General features: G+C 38.6%; 1 protein-coding gene across 4 annotated transcripts in view; it reads left to right on the top strand.

The window, feature by feature from the left end:
• The window catches only part of HERC1 (HECT and RLD domain containing E3 ubiquitin protein ligase family member 1), a 215,740-nt gene that overhangs the window by 96,164 nt on the left and 100,738 nt on the right, over nucleotides 1-18,838 (top strand). For 2 of the 4 annotated variants that reach the window (XM_027123251.1, XM_027123254.1), the window contains 7 exons: nucleotides 3,731-3,845; nucleotides 3,933-4,053; nucleotides 5,856-6,027; nucleotides 8,531-8,870; nucleotides 9,318-9,438; nucleotides 14,719-14,770; nucleotides 17,331-17,459. In XM_027123251.1, the coding sequence (XP_026979052.1) occupies nucleotides 3,731-3,845; nucleotides 3,933-4,053; nucleotides 5,856-6,027; nucleotides 8,531-8,870; nucleotides 9,318-9,438; nucleotides 14,719-14,770; nucleotides 17,331-17,459 (1,050 nt within the window). The remainder of the gene's footprint in view (nucleotides 1-3,730; nucleotides 3,846-3,932; nucleotides 4,054-5,855; nucleotides 6,028-8,530; nucleotides 8,871-9,317; nucleotides 9,439-14,718; nucleotides 14,771-17,330; nucleotides 17,460-18,838) is intronic. The other 2 variants (XM_027123253.1, XM_027123252.1) reach the window with 1 other exon arrangement.

The raw sequence follows: 18,838 nt of genomic DNA, 5'->3' as shown, positions 1-18,838 counted from the left end.
CTCATTTTGCTTATCTTACTGTGTTTGGGGTCTCCTTTTTGCAGGCTGCAGATTTGTAGTTCCCGTTGTTTTTTGTGTCTGTCCCCAGTGGCTAAGGTTGGTTCAGTGGGTTGTGTAGGCTTCCTGGTGGAGGGGACTAGTGCCTGTGTTCTGGTGGATGAGGCTGGATCTTGCCTTTCTGGTGGGCAGGTCCACGTCTGGTGGTGTGTTTTGGGGTGTCTATGGACTTATTATGATTTTAGGCAGCCTCTCTGCTAATGGGTGGGGTTGTGTTCCTGTCTTGATAGTTGTTTGGCATAGGATGTTCAGCACTGTAGCTTGCTGGTTGTTGAGTGAAGCTGGGTGCTGGTGTTGAGATGGAGATCTCTGGGAGATTTTTGCCGTTTGATATTATGTGGAGCTGGGAGGTCTCTTGTGGACCAGTGTCCTGAAGTTGGCTCTCCCACCTCAGAGGCACAGCACTGACTCCTGGCTGCAGCACCAAGAGCCTTTCATCCACATGGCTCAGAATAAAAGGGAGAAAAAGCAGAAAGAATTAGTAGAAGTAGAAAGAAAGAAAGAAAAAGAAAGAAAGGAGGGAGGGAGGAGGGAAGGAAGGAAAAAAGAAAGAAAGGATAAATTTAAATAAAATAAGATAAAATATAATAAAGTTATTAAAATAAAAAAATAATTATTAAGAGAAAAATAAACGGACGGATAGAGCCCTTGGACAAATGGTGGAAGCAAAGCTATACAGACAAAATCTCACATAGAAGCATACACATACATACACACTCATAAAAAGAGGAAAAGGGGAAAAAAATCCTAAATCTTGCTCTCAAAGTCCACCTCCTCAGTTTGTGATGATTCGTTGTCTAAAGAAGGGAAGGAAGGAAAGAAAGGACGAAGATAAAGTAAAATAAAATAAAGTTATTAAAAAGTAATTATTAAGAAAAAATATTTTAAAAAAACGGACGGATAGAACTCTCGGACAAATGGTGGAAGCAAAGCTATACAGACAAAATCTCACACAGAAGCGTACACATACACACTCACAAAAAAAGGAAAAGGGGAAAATATCCTAAATCTTGCTCTCAAAGTCCGCCTCCTTAATTTGGGATGATTCGTTGTCTATTCATGTATTTCACAGATGTAGGGTACATCAAATTGTGGAGCTTTAATCCGCTGCTTCTGAGGCCGCTGGGAGAGATTTCCCTTTCTCTTCTTTGTTCTCACAGCTCCGAGGGGCTCAGCTTTGGATTTGGCCCCACCTCTGCGTGTACGTCACCGGAGGGCATCTGTTCTTCGCTCAGACAGGACGGGGTTAAAGGAGCAGCTGATTCGGGGGCTCTGGCCCACTCAGGCCGGGGGAGGGAGGGGCACGGAGTGCGGGGTGAGCCTGCGGAGGCAGAGGCCAGCGTGACGTTGCACCAGCCTGAGGTGCGCCGTGTGTTCTCCCGGGGGAGTTGTCCCTGGATCCCGGGACCCTGGCAGTGGCGCGTTGCACACGGTCCCCGGAAGGGGGCTGTGGATAGTGACCTGTGCTCGCACACAGGCTTCTTGGTGGCGGCAGCAGCAGCCTTAGCGTCTCATGCCTGTGTCTGCGGTCCGCGCTTTTAGCCGCAGCTTGCGCCCGTCTCTGGAGCTCCTTTAAGCAGCGTTCTGAATCCCTTCTCCTCGCGCACCAGGAAACAAAGAGGGAAGAAAAAGTCTCTTGCCTCTTTGGGAGGTCCAGACTTTTCCCCGGACTCCCTCCCGGCCAGCCGTGCCGCACTAACCCCCTGCGGACTGCGTTCACGCCGCCAACCCTAGTCCTCTCCCTGCGCTCCGACCGAAGCCCAAGCCTCAGCTCCCAGCGCTGCCCGCCCCCGGCGGGTGAGCAGACAAGCCTCTCGGGCTGGTGAGTGCCGGTCGGCAGTGATCCTCTCTGCGGGAATCTTTCCGCTTTGCCCACCACACCCCTGTTGCTGTGCTTTCCTCCACGGCTCCAAAGCTTTCCCCCTCCGCCACCCACAGTCTCCGCCCGCGAAGGGGCTTCCTAGTGTGCGGAAACCTTTTCTCCTTCACAGCTCCCTCCCACTGGTGCAGGTCCCGTCCCTATCCTTTTGTCTCTGTTTATTCTTTTTTCTTTTGCCCTACCGAGGTACGTGGGGGATTTCTTGCCTTTTGGGAGGTCTGAGGTCTTCTGCCAGCGTTCAGTAGGTGTTCTGTAGGAGTTGTTCCACGTGTAGATGTATTTTTGGTGTATCTGTGGGGAGGAAGGTGATCTCCGCGGCTTACTCTTCTGCCATCTTCCCGGCCTGCCATCCCCACAACTGTCACGGCTTCGGCCGCCGGGGCCCCTCCAGAGACGGCAGCCTCAGTGAGGCCGCCCTCCCCTCGGGCTCTGGGGCCGTTCCGTGATGGCGGAGGGAAGAGACCCTGAGCTACGGGAGTTCCAGCTCTGCGGAAACGTGGGCTCCGTTCTTGGTTTTGTTTTTAAGTAGCATGGTAAATCTGTCAAATTAACAGAGTCTAGCAGACATTCTGGGAGTAGACAGTAAACCTTCCATCCCCATTTGGAATCTACTGAATGTATTTCATTTTTAAATTATAGAACTGGTGTGCTAACATGGAATTAAAGAAAGCAGCTGACTAGTTTTCATCATCTAATGCTGTGATTTGGGTCTTCAATTGCACATACTCATCTCTGTCCAAATGTTGTTTCATTTCTTACCTACCTAAATATACATGTATCCACAGTATCTGATGGCTTCAAATACCACATATATACATACTTGACTAGTTTACTCAGTATCTCCACTAGGGTGTCTAATACATAGTATTCAGAACCAGACTCCTAATTACAGATACCTGTCCTCCCAAAGGGCTGTCCTTGTGATCTTCTCTCAGTAAAAGCCAACTACATTCTAAATACATTGTAGTCATCCTTGTCTGCTCTCATGTGCACATCTGATCCATCAACAGATTTCTTCAACTCTACCTTCAGAATACATCTGGAGTCTAACCACTTCTTACTAACCCCACTGCTACTACTATGTAATAATTACTTATGCTGTTGCTGTTCCTATAGTAAATTCTGCACTCAGCAGTTAGAGTGAGCGTTTTAAAACACAGATCACATCATCCCGTACCTCTGTTCACAGTTTCTAATGGTCCTTCCCATTTCCCTCAGTGTAAAATCTAGAGGACTTGCAATGGCCTGCAAGGCCCTATGTGATCTGGACCCCAGACAGGTTGCTAATGTCTCCTACCACTCTCGTGCATGCACATTTTGCTCTAGCTGCTCTGTCCTCCTTGAACTCAGGCAGGGCCTCTACATAGTTTTTTTGAAAGGACACTGTGTGGCTTCTTCCCCTACCTCATCTAGATCTCTCTGCTTGATTGTAGCCTTATTGGGGACCTTCCCAAACCAGCTTATAAAAAATAGTAAACCCACACAGTACAGTATTCCCTGTTTTCCTCACCCTGCTTTATTTTTCTCCATAGCATTTATCTGTCATATTAATGTTTTTATTTATTGTCGCCTCATACCCCTCCCCCACCGCAACTAGAATATAAGCTCTGTGAGATCTGGGACTTAGTTTTGTTCACTGCTGTGTTCCTAGCACAGTATGCGGGATCTAGTAGGTGCATTTGTTAAATAACTGCTTAGGAAAACGATAAAATTCAGATGTTAGATTACTAAAGCTATTAAAATTACCTCTGAACTGTTTTCTGTGAAATGTCAGTGTATCATTTTTATTTTCAGATTGGGACAGTGCAACTTTAAGTAATGAGTCACTCTTGGACACTGTGTCTAGATTTGTTCTTGCAGCTCTTCTGAAACACACAAATTTACTCAGTCAAGCATGTGGAGAAAGCCGGCAAGTAACTTAAACTATCCTCAGACAAATATTTGCTCTCATGATGTCAGAAGTTAAGTAACTTTTCTATTTTGGTTCTTTATTTAGATATCAACCTGGTAAAAGCTTATCAGAAGTGTACCGTTGTGTGTACAAAGTTCGAAGTCGTTTACTTGCTTGCAAGAACCTTGAACTTATTCAGACCAGGTCATCATCAAGAGACAGATGGGTAAAGTTGGAAATCAGTTAATTTCTATGTTTTTCTGCAAGCTGTGAGAGATAGCTCCATATTTGTGTATGTGAGGGGAAAAAAAATGTGGCTTAATTATTGCAGATGTTCAATAAATATTGAGTAGTTCTTTTTCTAGTGAAAATAATTGGATGAGTAGAAGATTGGGGGTTTATTTAACCACCCACTTATCAAGTGTGATATGGCTGCTAAGGAAGTTTATATATTCTTAGGCCATATAGGTAATAACAACAAATTGAATTGTTCAAATCATATGAAATATTATTCCTTTGTTTTACGCTCATCAGATCACGTTTGAATTATCCTATTTGATTTGGGGTGCCATAACTTATGAGGGATATTAGCAAAGTTAGATTGGTTAAAGGTCTGAAAATCATCTTATACAAGAACTGGGAAGTGTCAGAAATGTTTAGCTTAGAGAATGAAAGCAAAGGGGAGTCGTATGATAGGTGCCTTAAAGATATTTAAAGGACTTCCATGTAGGAGAGGAAATAAATGTGTTCCCTGTTGTTCCAGAGGGCACAGGTAGGACCAAAGGGTAACAACGGAATGGAGAATCATTGTTAGCTGAATGTAAGGAAAAAAGCCTTCTAGTGATTAGAGTTGCCCACCGCTGGAGGTAAAGATTGAAAACTTTCATTAAGGATGTTCCAGAAGTAGTTCTTGCAACAAAAATGAGATGATTTCTAAAGTGCTTGGTAATCCTGATAGCACGATCCTATAATTATGAGTATAGCCTGATACCTCACCTTCAAAAGTGCTTACTTTGAAATGTCATATGTTAGATGCTTTGCACTCCATTATTTAGATCTTAGATTTTAAAAACCAAACTTTATGTCTACATTTGTGTTATAGTATTCTTTTGGCATGCACTGATTTAATATTTGTGGATCCAACTATTTGTTAGTGACCTTGAAAGCCCATGAAATATACTAATTAGCCATTTTGTTGAGTCTCAAATTTGAAACTTAAATATTGTGGAGATACATGACTTACGTATTTTGTGAGTCTGACTGACTGCTCAGTATCCCCATCCAATCATGAATCACAAAATAACTTTTATTGTACATCTGAGGATATCATTAAAAAATTTCACTTGTGCTTTATACTGAAATATGTGGGATGTTTGTGACTCTCTTCACCACTGTTGTAAGGACTCTTTTCTTTAGATGACTGCGAGGTAGCATAACCACCATGGGAAATAAAATTAACATTGTCCTTACCAGATTTCTAATTTTTGGTTTCCTCAGGGACAAACAAAGTAAAGAAAATAATTAAAAACAATACTGTTTGTATAATCAAGATTTGCTAAGAGAGTAGAACTTAAAGTTTTTCACCAAAAAAAGGTTAAAAATGCTGTTTTGTTTTAAATTAGCATTATTAAACATTTATACAGAGTAACAATAACATACACAGCTTGAGAGAGACTGAATGGAATCACATTTCATGTTCTTTACCTTTTATGCTTGGTGTCGTACTCAACTCATTTTAACTTAGCAGTTTACAGCAGAACAGCAATGTGTATGAGTCAATTTACAGCATGACATTTTAATCAAAATATTGAGAAAGAGAGCATAGTTAGATGTTTCTGTATATTTTGTGTACATACATTCTTTCTAATCTTTTCAGATTTATCCAGTATATCTTTTGTTTTTGTGGTAAAATTCATGTGTTATTACTGCTATTAGCATTATTTTCCATGATAAAAAATCAAGGTTTTAATGATATTTTTCAAAATTAAAAAATATATATATTCAGTGTAGCTCTGATCATTCTTTAAGATCTCGGAAAACCAAGACTCTGCAGATGTTGATCCTCAGGAGCATTCATTTACCCGGACCATTGATGAAGAAGCTGAAATGGAAGAACAGGCTGAGCGAGATAGGGAAGAGGGGCATCCAGAGCCGGGGGATGAGGAGGAAGAACGGGAACACGAAGTGATGACAGCTGGCAGTGAGTATATCCGTCTTGCTTTACAGATACACACTGTGGCATTCTTTTTGGTAGGGAAACTGACTGTAGAAGAGAGAGGCAAAAACATTTCCTTACAGTTTTTCTAAAGAGGTGTGATATTCTCCTGATGATCTGATTAGCTACATTTCAGTTCTTACAACTGCTAGTTCCATCCTGAAGCTGTTGGATTGCATGTTTTGGGCTGAAAAGCTCTGGAAGCAGGCTTTTGGAAACAGTACCTGTTCCACTGAGTCTCATTTATGAAGTGATGCCCATGAGTCATTGGATAGGGACATTCAAAGCATGTTCTCTGGAGGGTACCAAGTTGTCCATTCACCTGGCTGGCCTCTGGGTGGTGAGGAAGAGAGCCCCTTTCTAAGCCTATTAGGAGAGCCCAATTATTTTCCATATGTAGAACTTTTTAAATTATAAACTTCCCCCACTGACTGCACTGCTGATTTCAGTAGAGAGCAAGAATATACATGAGAATATTATTGGCTGGTGAATGACATTTTTCATACTTTTTTATTACAAGGCTACAGATAGTTTTAAAATGTAATCATTTAGATGTTTAAAGAGAAATATGGAAGCTTTGAAATATTTGTTATCTTTTGAGTGATCTGGCTGTTTCAAGTTAAAGTGTATATTTACTTTTGTAGCCTAAAACATTTTGGCCATCTATGCATTTGGTATTGAGATTGTATATATATTTCAGTCAATTTGACACTTACTTTATTATCAATTTATCTGTGTTGTGCATACTTCTAAAAATGATTTTGAGGTGACTCAAAACAAGGCCAAAACCCATTAAAACAAGAGGAGAAATATAAGGTTCAGATGGAGAAGAGGGGATTGGAGATGAGGAGGTGGAGAATAATTTTATATATATATATATTAAAATATATGTATATATATAACGTGTGTGTGTGTATATATATATATATATATATATATATTTTTTTTTTTTTTTTGCTGTGCTGCATGGCTTGCAGGATCTTAGCTCCCCAACCAGGGATTGATTGAACCTGGGCCCTGGCAGTGAGAGCACTGAGTCCTAACCATGGGACCACCAGGAAATTCCCAGAGAATAATTATATTTTAAAACCTAGGCTGAGGGAACATTTACAGATGAACTTAAGACTTAGTTTAGAAATTCCTAAAAGCAAAGACCAAAGGGGAAAGCACAGTAACAAAAGATAACCCTCAATTATATTAAAAGAAAGCGTAATAGTTACCCAGGGAGTAATAATTTTTAAACTAGCTGCCATTTTTGAGCATCAGTTATATGCTGGGCACTGGGTCAAATGCTTCACATAGATTAACTCATAATCCTCTCCGTCTTAGATGATTCCTAGTATTACCCTGTTCTAAAGATGGACAAACTGAGGTTTAAGGAGGCAAAATTATGTGCCTAGGGCCACTGTTCGTAGCAGCTGGAATTAGAACCAGGTCTGCCCCAAATTCCAGTAACCATTCTCTTAGTTACTTTAACTGATTTCTAGCTCTAGACTGTTAGTTCGTTGCTTTGACTTTCTTAGAAATAAGGGACTTTCAAAGCATAATGAATATATTGTCATAATAATACTTTGAAATATACAAATGCATTTTTAAAGTTTGTACTTCCATATTAACAGACAAATCTAGTATTTTACTAACTTTCTTGCCTGGGTTCCCCATTAAAAATACCATCTTCACTTAAATTTGAGTAAAACATTCTTTTCCTATTGTGAAATACCTATCACTGCATCAGAACCTTGTTAAACCCACTTTTTACACTTGTGAATTGGGAAGAGCTGGCATAAGATGGACATTCCTGGTGATACTATTTGACTCTGGGGGCCGTCTTGGCCATATTATTATAACCAGATTCTGTTTCAGCAAAGACCTTTAATGGCTGTGCTTATGTAATATGTTTTAAATACAACAAAGTGTAGGTATTAGGAATTATATGGACTTCGGAAGGGGAAAGGGGGCTCTTCATTATAACTAATGCAACTTAACTTTTGTCTGTTTCTTTTGTAACCTGACAATTTCAAACCAAGGTTGTGAACATTTCAGAAATAGGCAGTTATTTTTATCTAACCCAGTGATTCTCAAACTTTAATGGCCTTCAAAATCAGCTGGAGGGCTTGTTAAAACGTACATTGCTGGCTCCATGCCTAGAGCTTCTGATTAGAAAGTCTGGGATGGGCCCAGTATTTTTCATTTCTAACAAGTGCCAGATGATGTTGATGCTGCTCTTCTAGAACCACACTTTGCAAACTACTGATCAAACTCATAAGAGTAGAAATAGAATCAACCAAATCTAAATTCTGTAAAGGCATAAGTATTTCCTATTGTAATTTTTATAAAAAGTTTAATGTTATACGTGTATTTTTGATAAAATTTAACTTAGTATTTAATGTCTAAAAAATGATTTTCCCTCTTTCAATAAGTTTTTGGTCCAAACTTTTTGACTGTTTTTATTGTTATTTTCTTTGCTCTTCTCTCCCCATGTGTTAAGACCTTGTTTTTGTGTTACATGTTACAGAAATCTTTCAGTGTTTCCTCTCAGCCCGTGAAGTAGCTCGTAGCCGAGATCGAGATAGAATGAACAGTGGGGCAGGGTCTGGGGCTCGAGCTGATGATCCACCTCCTCAGTCTCAGCAAGAGCGAAGGGTCAGCACAGACCTTCCTGAGGGTCAGGATGTGTACACTGCTGCCTGCAACTCCGTGATCCATCGATGTGCCCTGTTAATATTAGGAGTAAGTCCTGTGATTGATGAGCTTCAGAAGCGAAGGGAAGAAGGACAGTTGCAGCAGCCTTCCACAAGTGCCTCTGAAGGGGGTGGACTTATGACCAGGTGGGACTGACTAGAAACTTAAAACATTTCTCTCCTCTCCTTGTTTCTTTATGCATTGAAATGGTTTATTCTCACTTATTGTATTCTGAAATTAACACAGACATGGAGGAGGAAATACAAATTGACAAGGATGAATTTAATGTAAAGAGTGATACTAATTCAGCCTGGAGTATAAATTTCTGATTAAATGAGGAGGCACAATTTTTCACACATATAAACAACAGTAGTTGATTGGCATAATTCTGTAATTTAGTGGCATGGAAGTTATTCTGATGTAATTGAGAAGGACTTTGTGCTTAGACCTGACTGAGAGCAAGGGTTTTCCATTGACAGACATAATTACTCCTCACTGTGTGTGTGTTTTATCTCTGTGCTGCTAGTTCCATTCAATTTTATGTTCACTAACAGTCCCAAATCGAAAAACTTTTCTTTGTGCATATGAGACAGGAGTGAAAGTCTTACTGCAGAGAGCCGGCTAATCCACGCAAGTCCAAATTATAGACTGATCAAATCGAGGAGTGAATCTGATTTGTCTCAGCCTGAATCAGATGAAGAGGGTTACGCACTGGTAGGTATACCTAGATTTAGTAAAGAAGGAATTTTGTATAGCAACGTAAGACTTTGGTTAGAGTAAGTAATATACGTTTGTTTTAGACATACAAAAACCTTTTTAAAAGAACTTTTAAGAGAAATAACTATATTGCATAGGTATTTATCATCTCTATGTTAGTGACTCAGATATCTCTCTTTAGCTCTGACTTGTTCCTAAACTCCAAATTCACGTATTTGACTCCTTGATGGACGTTCTACCTGAACATCTCAGGTGACCACAATCTTAACCTATTCAAAAATAAACTCATTTTTCTCCTAAGCCTCTTCTCTCACATTCCCTATCTTAGTAAGTGTTACTATTAACTACCCAGGCTGGAAACCTGGGTTCATCCTTGACTACTTTTTCTTAATTCCTGGTCCCTGCAACCTCCTCACTCCCCACAGTCCAATTAGTCAAACCTTGAAAATTTTACTCTTAATATCTTTGTACTATGTCCTGCCCATCCCTCTTGCCACTGCTCTGTCTCAAACTTTCCTTCTCTTTTGCCTGGCCTGGTACAAAACTCTCCAAACTGGTTGCCCCATCTCTTGTCTTATGCCCATCTTCAACATTTCACTAGAATAATATACCTGAAATACAAATCTGTTTATATCTCCTCTACTTAAAATCTTTCAGTAGCTCTCAGTTCTCTATCAAAAAAGCCTCAGGACCTGAACTGCAGGCATTTAAGGTAAAAATCAAAGAAGTGCGATGCTGATTTATATAAGGAGTAGAAAGTAATATGTGCTATAGTGTGACGGGTAAAATAAATTATAGAATGAAAGCTGTCTAATAGATAGCTTCTATTTGAATAGTTTTGGACTTAGAGTTGATAGCTGGATTTTCATTTTGGCTGATCCTCTGCCATATACGTGAATCTGTATGTGCTACTTGACTTCTCTGGGCCTTAGTGTCCCATTGTATGATATGAGGATAGTAGTGACTGTTGTGTAGGTGGTAATGTGTTAGACTTGGCTTCTGAACCCGATCCTACTGATGAATAGCTTTGAGACCTTGGTCATGTCACATGATAGCTCAAACGGAAACTCTGGGTTTTTTGGATTGAGATTCATTTTTAGCTCTGAAATTCTTCTCTTATGAATTGAGAAACTGGATGTGAAAATATTTTTGAGAAGTATAGAGTGCTACATAAACATGAAGCTATTGTTTAAAAGAAACTTCTAAGCGTGAAAGATTCCTCCCCTGAGGAAAGTTGAACAGTGTCTTCAAGCAAGTTTCATTGTTTGTTTTTGTTTGTTCTTCCTCCGTTTATTCTTCATTCCCGTTATTATTTCTGTGCTCCCAGTTCACGTTCCCAGTCTTGCCGTCTACTGAGATTCCTCTGTGTCCATTTATGTTTCCAAGTTGATCAGTCTCATTATCTAGTCTCCTAGCCCTGTGACAGTTTTATAACAGATCATGTCACTTCTCTCCTCAAAACCTCCAATGACTTTACTATTTCTCAGAGTAGAAGCCTAGGTCCCTGCAGGGGCCTATAAGACTCTACATATCCTGGCCTCACTCCTCTCTGATCTCCTCTGCTGCTACTCTCTTTCTTGATGACTCTCCTTCTGCCACACTGACACCTCTTGGCTTTTCCATGAACATACCACACAACTTCCCCATAGGGCCTTTACATGGCTGTTTCTTCTGACTGGAATACTGTTGTCTGTAGGCAAATCCCCTTGCTTCAAGTCTTCATTCTGATGTTACTTTTTCAGTGACACCTACCCTGACCACTCTATTTGAAATTCCAGTTTGCTCTCCTTTCCAGATATTCACTCTCTGTCTGCTTTGCCTTGCTCTGTCCCCCTCACCCCCGGCACCTAACATTATTTGCTATATTTATCAGTTTCTCTTAGTCTACACTAGAATATAAGCTCCCTGAGGATAGAAGTTTTTGCTGTTTTATTCGCTGCTGTATCCCAAGTACCTATAGTGCCTGGCACACAGTAGGCAGTCATTAAATATTTTTTTAACGAATGAATGTCTGTCTAATCTATTTTGGTAAAATTTCTGTGCCTATTTGTTCTTTCCACTCTTCAATATAGGCCCTTGTTACTTTTGCCTGAACTGGTAGTTTTCAAACTGATCTCCCTACTTTTTCCAGTTCCTCTCCTTTGATACTGCTCCCAGAGGTAGAGCTCTTAAAAACGTACACAACGGACTTCCCTGGTGGTGCACTGGTTAAGAATCCGCCTGCCAATGCAGGGGACACGGGTTTGAGCCCTGGTCCGGGAAGATCCCACATGCCACGGAGCAACTAAGCCCGTGAGCCACAACTACTGAGCCCGTGTGTCATAACTACTGAAGCCGGTGAGCCTAGAGCCCATGCTGTGCAACAAGAGAAGCCACCGCAGTGAGAAGCCTGCGCACCGCAATGAAGAGTAGTCCCTGCTCGCTGCAACTAGTGAAAGCCTGCGCGCAGCAACGAAGACCCAACACAGCCAAAAATAAAAACAAATAAATTAATTTAAAAAAAAAACCACAGACACACACACAAACACAACAAGAACAACAACAGAACACCTGCTGGTCATGCTACCTTCCTATTAAAAAAAAACTCAGTGACTCTGCACTGCCTACCCAGAAATCAAAGATTCTGGAAAATGTTGCTTGCCTGCTTTTGAAGCCAGTTCTCCCCTGCGGTAATCTGCATTTTTGCCATAGCATAGTAGTCCATCTGCCAGACTCCAAACATACCTTTTGAGCCTCTGCTCAAGCATCGTTTGCCTTAAATGTCCTTCTCCTGGGTTTTGTTGATGAAGTCCTGCCTCTCTCTTAAGGCCTGGTTAAAATGTCATCTCTTCCAGAAAACTTTCCGAAGATTACTCACAGTGACTCTGTCTGTTATTCATATGGCAGTTTGTTAGTATCTATAATAAACCACTAATGGTTTGTCTCATGTTGGACTTACTTATGTATTATTAGTATTTCTTTCCAGTAGACCTCTTAGAAGGTCTAGAGTTTTTTTAATGTCCCTCATGTCTCCTACATTGTGCTTTGCATATTGTAAATGATTGATAATTCATTTCAACTGAAATGAAAGTTAAAAGATGAGGATAAATATAGTTAAAGTGGCGTACTTTTTGGAAGCAAACAATGAAATCTGACTTAGTCACAATATACTCTATTGATTTTGACCTGGGGCAAGACACTTAACCTTTCTGAGCTCCAGCATTTTTATCTTTGAAATGGGGAATACCACTACCTGTTATACTTGCCTCAGCGGGGTCGTTGTGAACAACAAGTTTAGTAATACAATTTAAAACATGTTGAAAGTTATGTTTTCAAAACATAATGGGAAGACAGATAAATGGAGGTGGGTTGAACCTAGATAAATTGCCACGTCTAGGTTCTACAGAATTTTAAAAAGATTAAGAAACACATTTTTGGGAAAGATGGACTCTTAATCAACTTTTCTTATGGAATGTTTAGAAAGATTGTGTCATAAAAGGTGGAAAAGTCAAGAACTAGAGAGAGCAGATTCTGTTGTGGGTGAGGAGACTTGGGCTGAGCCTTCAGGCTGAGCCTCCTGTAGACGAAGAGGAGCAAGCCGTGGGGGCAGTGTGGGATTTTCCAGCTGAAATATGTTACCCTTCTGCCTGAGGTTATTTAGGATTATCATTGATGTCTTTGATATCTGGTAGTACTTGTTTATCCTGAATTGTCAGTGAATGAAATGCTTTCTTAAAATAACTGAAGTTAACCAGCTTGATGCCAAATCTGAGTTTTAACCTTCTTTCGTAAAGCGTATTATGTGATATATTATCTACTCTGTCTTAGTGAGCACAGAAACCTAAGTCAACAGTTACACAGTTAACTGTTTGATTGACACATGTCATACTTACCAGCATTTCTTACTACACTCTCCTAATCTACCTCCCTCATTTCCCTACCGCCCTCTTTCACAAAGGATTTGATTTAGCATACAAAAATAAATACTATTTATAAAAGTATAAGAGAATGAATTAGGGCTAAAGAGGAAAATAAAGCCCTGAGTAAGATTTGTACACCTCTACACATATCCTGTGATGTTCTGCCAGAGATCGGCCAGCAGATAGGAAAAACACGAGTTGCATGATTCACAGTGTGTAAAAGATAAAAACCAGGTTTTCAAGAAAAACTCAGATATTTCTGGTTCTGAGACCTGAGATAAATTTCTTCCATGAGCCCTCATGGCAAAGGTACTGTGTAATAAAAATGTTATATTGCATGAGATGGCATTGTCTTCAGGAACTGTTGTGACAACTGTTTGGTGTTTTCTCCAGCATCAAATGGCCTGGGAACATACTTATTTCTGGGGTGTGTGTGTGTATATGTAAAACAAAATGTATTTATCCACAATGTGGGTACATATGTCTATATGTATTACCAGGAAAAAATTTTCTAAATGACATTTCCTAAATGGGTCTGTAACAGTCACTTCTGCAGCCTTTCTTCTTTGCCACCAACTTTTTTATTGTGTGATAAAGTGCAATTGAAATTGCTGAGACCATAATGTCAAATCTGTGCATAAATCTAAGTCATGGGTTTGTATATGGCTATCTGTACATAGAGTAGATAGTTGTCGCCAGTGCCTCCCCACCACACACACACACACACACACACACACACACACACACACACACACACACACACACACAAATATACTTCCTTTCTTCCTGAAAGCCTTCACTGTTTTATTAAGCTGACTGCAGTTTAACCATTTGAGATTTCTTTATTTTAAGAGGTTTTAAAAACATTTTGAAGTCTTTTAAAATACTACCAGAAAGCTTAGGGCTGTGTTATTCTCCTGTTAGTGTGGGTTCATCAGATTCTCTTCTTCTATACACCTAGCCAAGGCTAATAGTTTTGAAAAGAATGGAAAGTGAGGATAGAACAAGTAGTGATTTTGGAAAATGGGACTTTGCTACAGGGGCTTTAGGCGTCTAGAGGGTATTAATAAGAGATCATACTGTGTTAGAAAGATAAAAGACAAAGATTTCAAAGAAGAAAAAGGTGACAACAAAGAAAAAGTTCTGCTACTTTACACTGTTAATTAATGTGCATATTGACTTTGCGTTTTAATATCTCAGAGTCATGTGCCTGAACTGTTTTCAGAGACTTTTTGTTCTTAGCCTGACTTGACTGGTGAATAAGTAGCACATTGCTATGATTATGCAGATTACTTTTTATTTTATTTAGTACTCTATTAAATCTTAATCTTAAATAATTTTCACAAGTAAATTTTATTATTTATTTTTAACTTAACAGAGTGGAAGACGAAATGTTGATTTGGACTTGGCATCATCTCATAGAAAGAGAGGTAAGTATTAAATATTAAATATCTGGTGAAGTAGCTCTTTTTATATCTGATATGTTTAGATCTGATTGTCATTGAAACATTATTGCAAAAATGTTAGAAACATTTTATCAGAAAAGTTAAAAGGAAGATCATTTTCCTGAAAATATACACCCTTAAAAAAAGATCTGGGAATGTCTAGGAGTTAATAATCAATTCTCTTTCTCATTTGTCATGTTTTGACTTTTTAAAAGTCCCATGGAACTCTGGAAGCAGTGCTTTACATTGTGGGGGGTTATGGACATAATTTGCCATGCTTTAGCTCAATGGTATAGTTGCTATAGTTTAAATGGTGTTACAGGGAGAACTCTTTACCCCATTCACCTTTCATACACACATACACACTTTCAAACTGAAAGTTTCTAGTTTTTTTCCTCTTTGCCTCTCAAGATGCAAAGCATATAAGAGATGAACAGATGATTTCTAAAAATAAAATTTTCCCATGAGGAGCGATTTTAGAGTTCATCAAGAGTTAAGCTCATTTGCTAAAAGCTGTATCTTAATGAATAATATAGTTAACTCTTGTTTATATGTACAAATAGATGGAAAGAACAGCAGTTTTAGATAATACAAATCCAAGGTAACTAAAAACTCTCCAAGTATTATTCTCGATTAATTGGCACTTTGTTTTGTTTTTTTTTTGCGGTACGCGGGTCACTCACTGTTGTGGCCTCTCCCGTTGCGGAGCACAGGCTCCGGACGCTCAGGCCCAGCGGCCATGGCTCACGGGCCCAGCCACTCCGCGGCATGTGGGATCGTCCCGGACTGGGGCACGAACCCATGTGCCCTGCATCGGCAGGTGGACTCTCAACCACTGCACCACCAGGGGAGCCCCCAAATTGGCACTTTTATTAACACATTTTTTCTGTGGTTGTGAAAACTTGAAATGTTGAAAGTTGCCATTAGTGGAAGTTTTCTAAAAGCCTGCAGGAAAACTGTTTTTTCCCATTATATTGTCTTTTATATTTCAGAATTGAACCCTTCTCTTGATAACTTCCTTGGCAGGATGTTAGGTTCTCTACAGGAAAAAAAGTGAGAAGTAAGGGAAGGTTGAGGAGTGAGAGGAAGAAATGCACCCACAGTTTTTTCATTTTTGTGTTTATAACTTAGAAGAAATGTTGGTATTTATAACTTAGAAGAAATGTTGGTACTCAGAATACTAAGAATGATTTTTTTTTGGAACTATTAGGAATTATAGGGACTAGAGCTGGTGCTTTGTTTATTGAAAAGTCTTTTAGTATTATAACATATCAAGGTTCCAAAAAAATATAGGGTGTTTGTGATATCAAAGAAATTAAATGATGTTTAGTATAACATGTAATATGTATTTTATCATTTTCTAATTCTTTGAAAATTGGCAATTCATGTGCCATAATTAGCCAGAGTATCCTTTTCCTTAACCACTTGAGTTAGGAATTAAATTTTTGGAACGCTTTTCCCTTCCTAATGTTGGTTAGCTCAGGCAAAGATTGTTGCTATAATTTCTATGTTATATTAATAAAAAGATGGCTCCAAACTTACTGAGTAGCATAAGGGATCCAGCCTATCGTTTTAAGAGCTTCCTACTATACTAATTATGTTTATAAGTGATAGTCTGTTGACTAAAATTACTCTTTTCTCTAAGATCTTTATCATGCTTATGGAAATATAAATTTGAGATTCAGTCTATGATAACTGTGTCAGCATGTGACAAAGTAATCTTTGGAATAAAACAAAAAGTGGTATTTTTAGCTTTGAATTAAGAATAACCTAGAAGTCAAGTGTAAATTACTTAGGAGGAATTAATATGACACTTTAAAATAACTATTCTAGAGTTGCTACCTGTTCACAATTTTAAACAATTGCCCTATAAGTACGTGTCATTTTCCTGTAGTTTTAGAGCTAAGTAGATACAACTGAATTAAGCCATTAATCCAAATTTGTTTATGGGTAAACCAACTTCTTCAAAAGGTCATAGTACCAAGACCTATTAACTTCTTGGAATCTAACTTTATTTTGTTGGAAACAGAAAGGCAAACAAACAGGACCTCATGGGAAAAGTTTGTTTGTTTAAATTACCCATTTAGGAAGTTATAATAGGGAGGCAAACTAGTTATGCAAATTATCATGATATCACCTAATGTGGTACCAGTTTATTCTAGTAATCATTGTATCTTAATGTTCTCAGGCAAAAATTTTGCTGATAGCTTTGTTCTTAGGAATAGGTGACTAGAAAGTAGGAGTACTGTTCTAGGAAGAGCAGCAAAAATAGTTTTCAATCTCATGAATCCTAGTGTTTGTGGATTAAACAATGAAAATGTATACTTAATATCATGTATTTAATTATAATGAATTTCTTTCTTTAAAAGAAATTAACATTGAAAATACATTTGGAACATTATATTTTGAAAGAAATTTTTAAAAATCATGTACATTTAGAGACTACCGTCTGACCACAGTGGAATTTTTTGTTTTGTTTTGCCCTTAAATGATGATTAAAATAAACCACCCTATTTTTTCCCTATTTATTGTCAATATGGACCAGATGTCATAAGCCATAACATGCCTATCTTCAGTTGGTCAGATGAACCTACCAAGTCTGAGAACTTTTTGGAGCCATTCAGGTGTTCTGATTCTGACTTGAGCTATGAAGGACAAGCAGATGTCCAGCCAAGTGAGAATTCTTCTATGTGCTTATTTACCCCTTTCCAATATTTTGAAGAGGAAATGTAAACTTTTTTCCGCTCACTTCTCTTTATCATTTATTAGTCTAGTGGTCCTGAGTTATTAAAAGTTTAGTAAGAGAAATTAGAGATAACAGTGTTTAATTACATCTCATTTACTGAAACTAAATGGATGTATCAGTGACAATTAATGGTTGTATACACATTTCAGCTGCTCTTAATATGCCTCCAAAGACTCCTCCTTGAAAGGGTCTAGTGCCTATAATTTCAGTATTTGACATTGGGGTTACTGGAATTCATGCTGTTGAACCATGATTGCTTCTTTTCCCCTCACTCCAGTTAATGTATCACAGTTGGTCCAAGCTCTTGGTCCAAGAAAGTGAGTATGGTAGGAAGGAGTAGAGCAAAGTGAGCAAATAAATTGAGCTCAGCCAACTTCTTCGGCTCTTTAGAGGCATCAGAGGTAAATTCTAAATCCAAAAATGTCATCAGTTACTTTAAAAAGAGATGACAGGTGGTACATATTTCTGCTTAGCACCTCAGAAGTAATATGAAATTTATATTCATTAACCACTTAAAAACTGCTTACTATATGCCAGGTATTGGTCTAATCACTTCAAACATATTAACTTATTTAATTCTCATAATAGCCTGTCAAAATTCTTGACAAAAGCTGTTAAACATGTTAGTATTTGGGTACTTTGATAAATACTTAAAAGATTTGCTGTAGTTGTGCAGAACTGAGCTCGTTCTTCACTGAAAGACAATATGTTTTCGCAGATACTTAACTTTAGTTTTTGTATTTAAGCTGAAACTGATATAGTGAAAAATGGTGGGGCTACCAAAGCAAAATTTTAAGAAGGAGCATCATGGTTTGATTTCACTACCCTGCCCCAGGTCTTTAAATATAGTGTTAGGGTTTTATTGCTAAATAATATTGGAAACATTTATCAACATGTGTGTTTCATGGTATAACTTGTATGGGTGAAATGCTGTTTTATCTGTGCATTTCGAATTAGATTATATAAAGAAGAACAAATGTGAATGTTGTCTCCTGTATCAAATTTCTCCTTTTGTCTTCTGATTCTTGTTGTGGTAGTGTATTTACTCCTTTTTGGCCAGTTGAGCCCCAGAAAAAAGAAGAGCTTCAAGCAAGTACATGATGGCATGTTTAATTTTTTTCCCCTTTTAGCTTGCCTACATATTTTATGGTTTATAAAGTATGTATTGCAGCTCTGCCATGTTCATTTTGAAAATTCCATTTAAGAACCAAAGTTGTAAGGACAAGTAAACAATCTCAAATTTCTTGTTGGACTTTATATTTTCTTTTTATAGTAGGAGACTCTGAATTAATATTAAGTAAGAATTG

The sequence above is a fragment of the Aethalodelphis obliquidens genome, unplaced genomic scaffold (assembly GCF_003676395.1).
Source record: "Aethalodelphis obliquidens isolate GAN/ISIS:26980383/991018 unplaced genomic scaffold, ASM367639v1 scaffold26, whole genome shotgun sequence".
NCBI lineage: Eukaryota > Metazoa > Chordata > Mammalia > Artiodactyla > Delphinidae > Aethalodelphis > Aethalodelphis obliquidens.
Note: the sequence above shows the minus strand (reverse complement) of the source record. Positions and strands in the feature narration are given on the sequence as shown.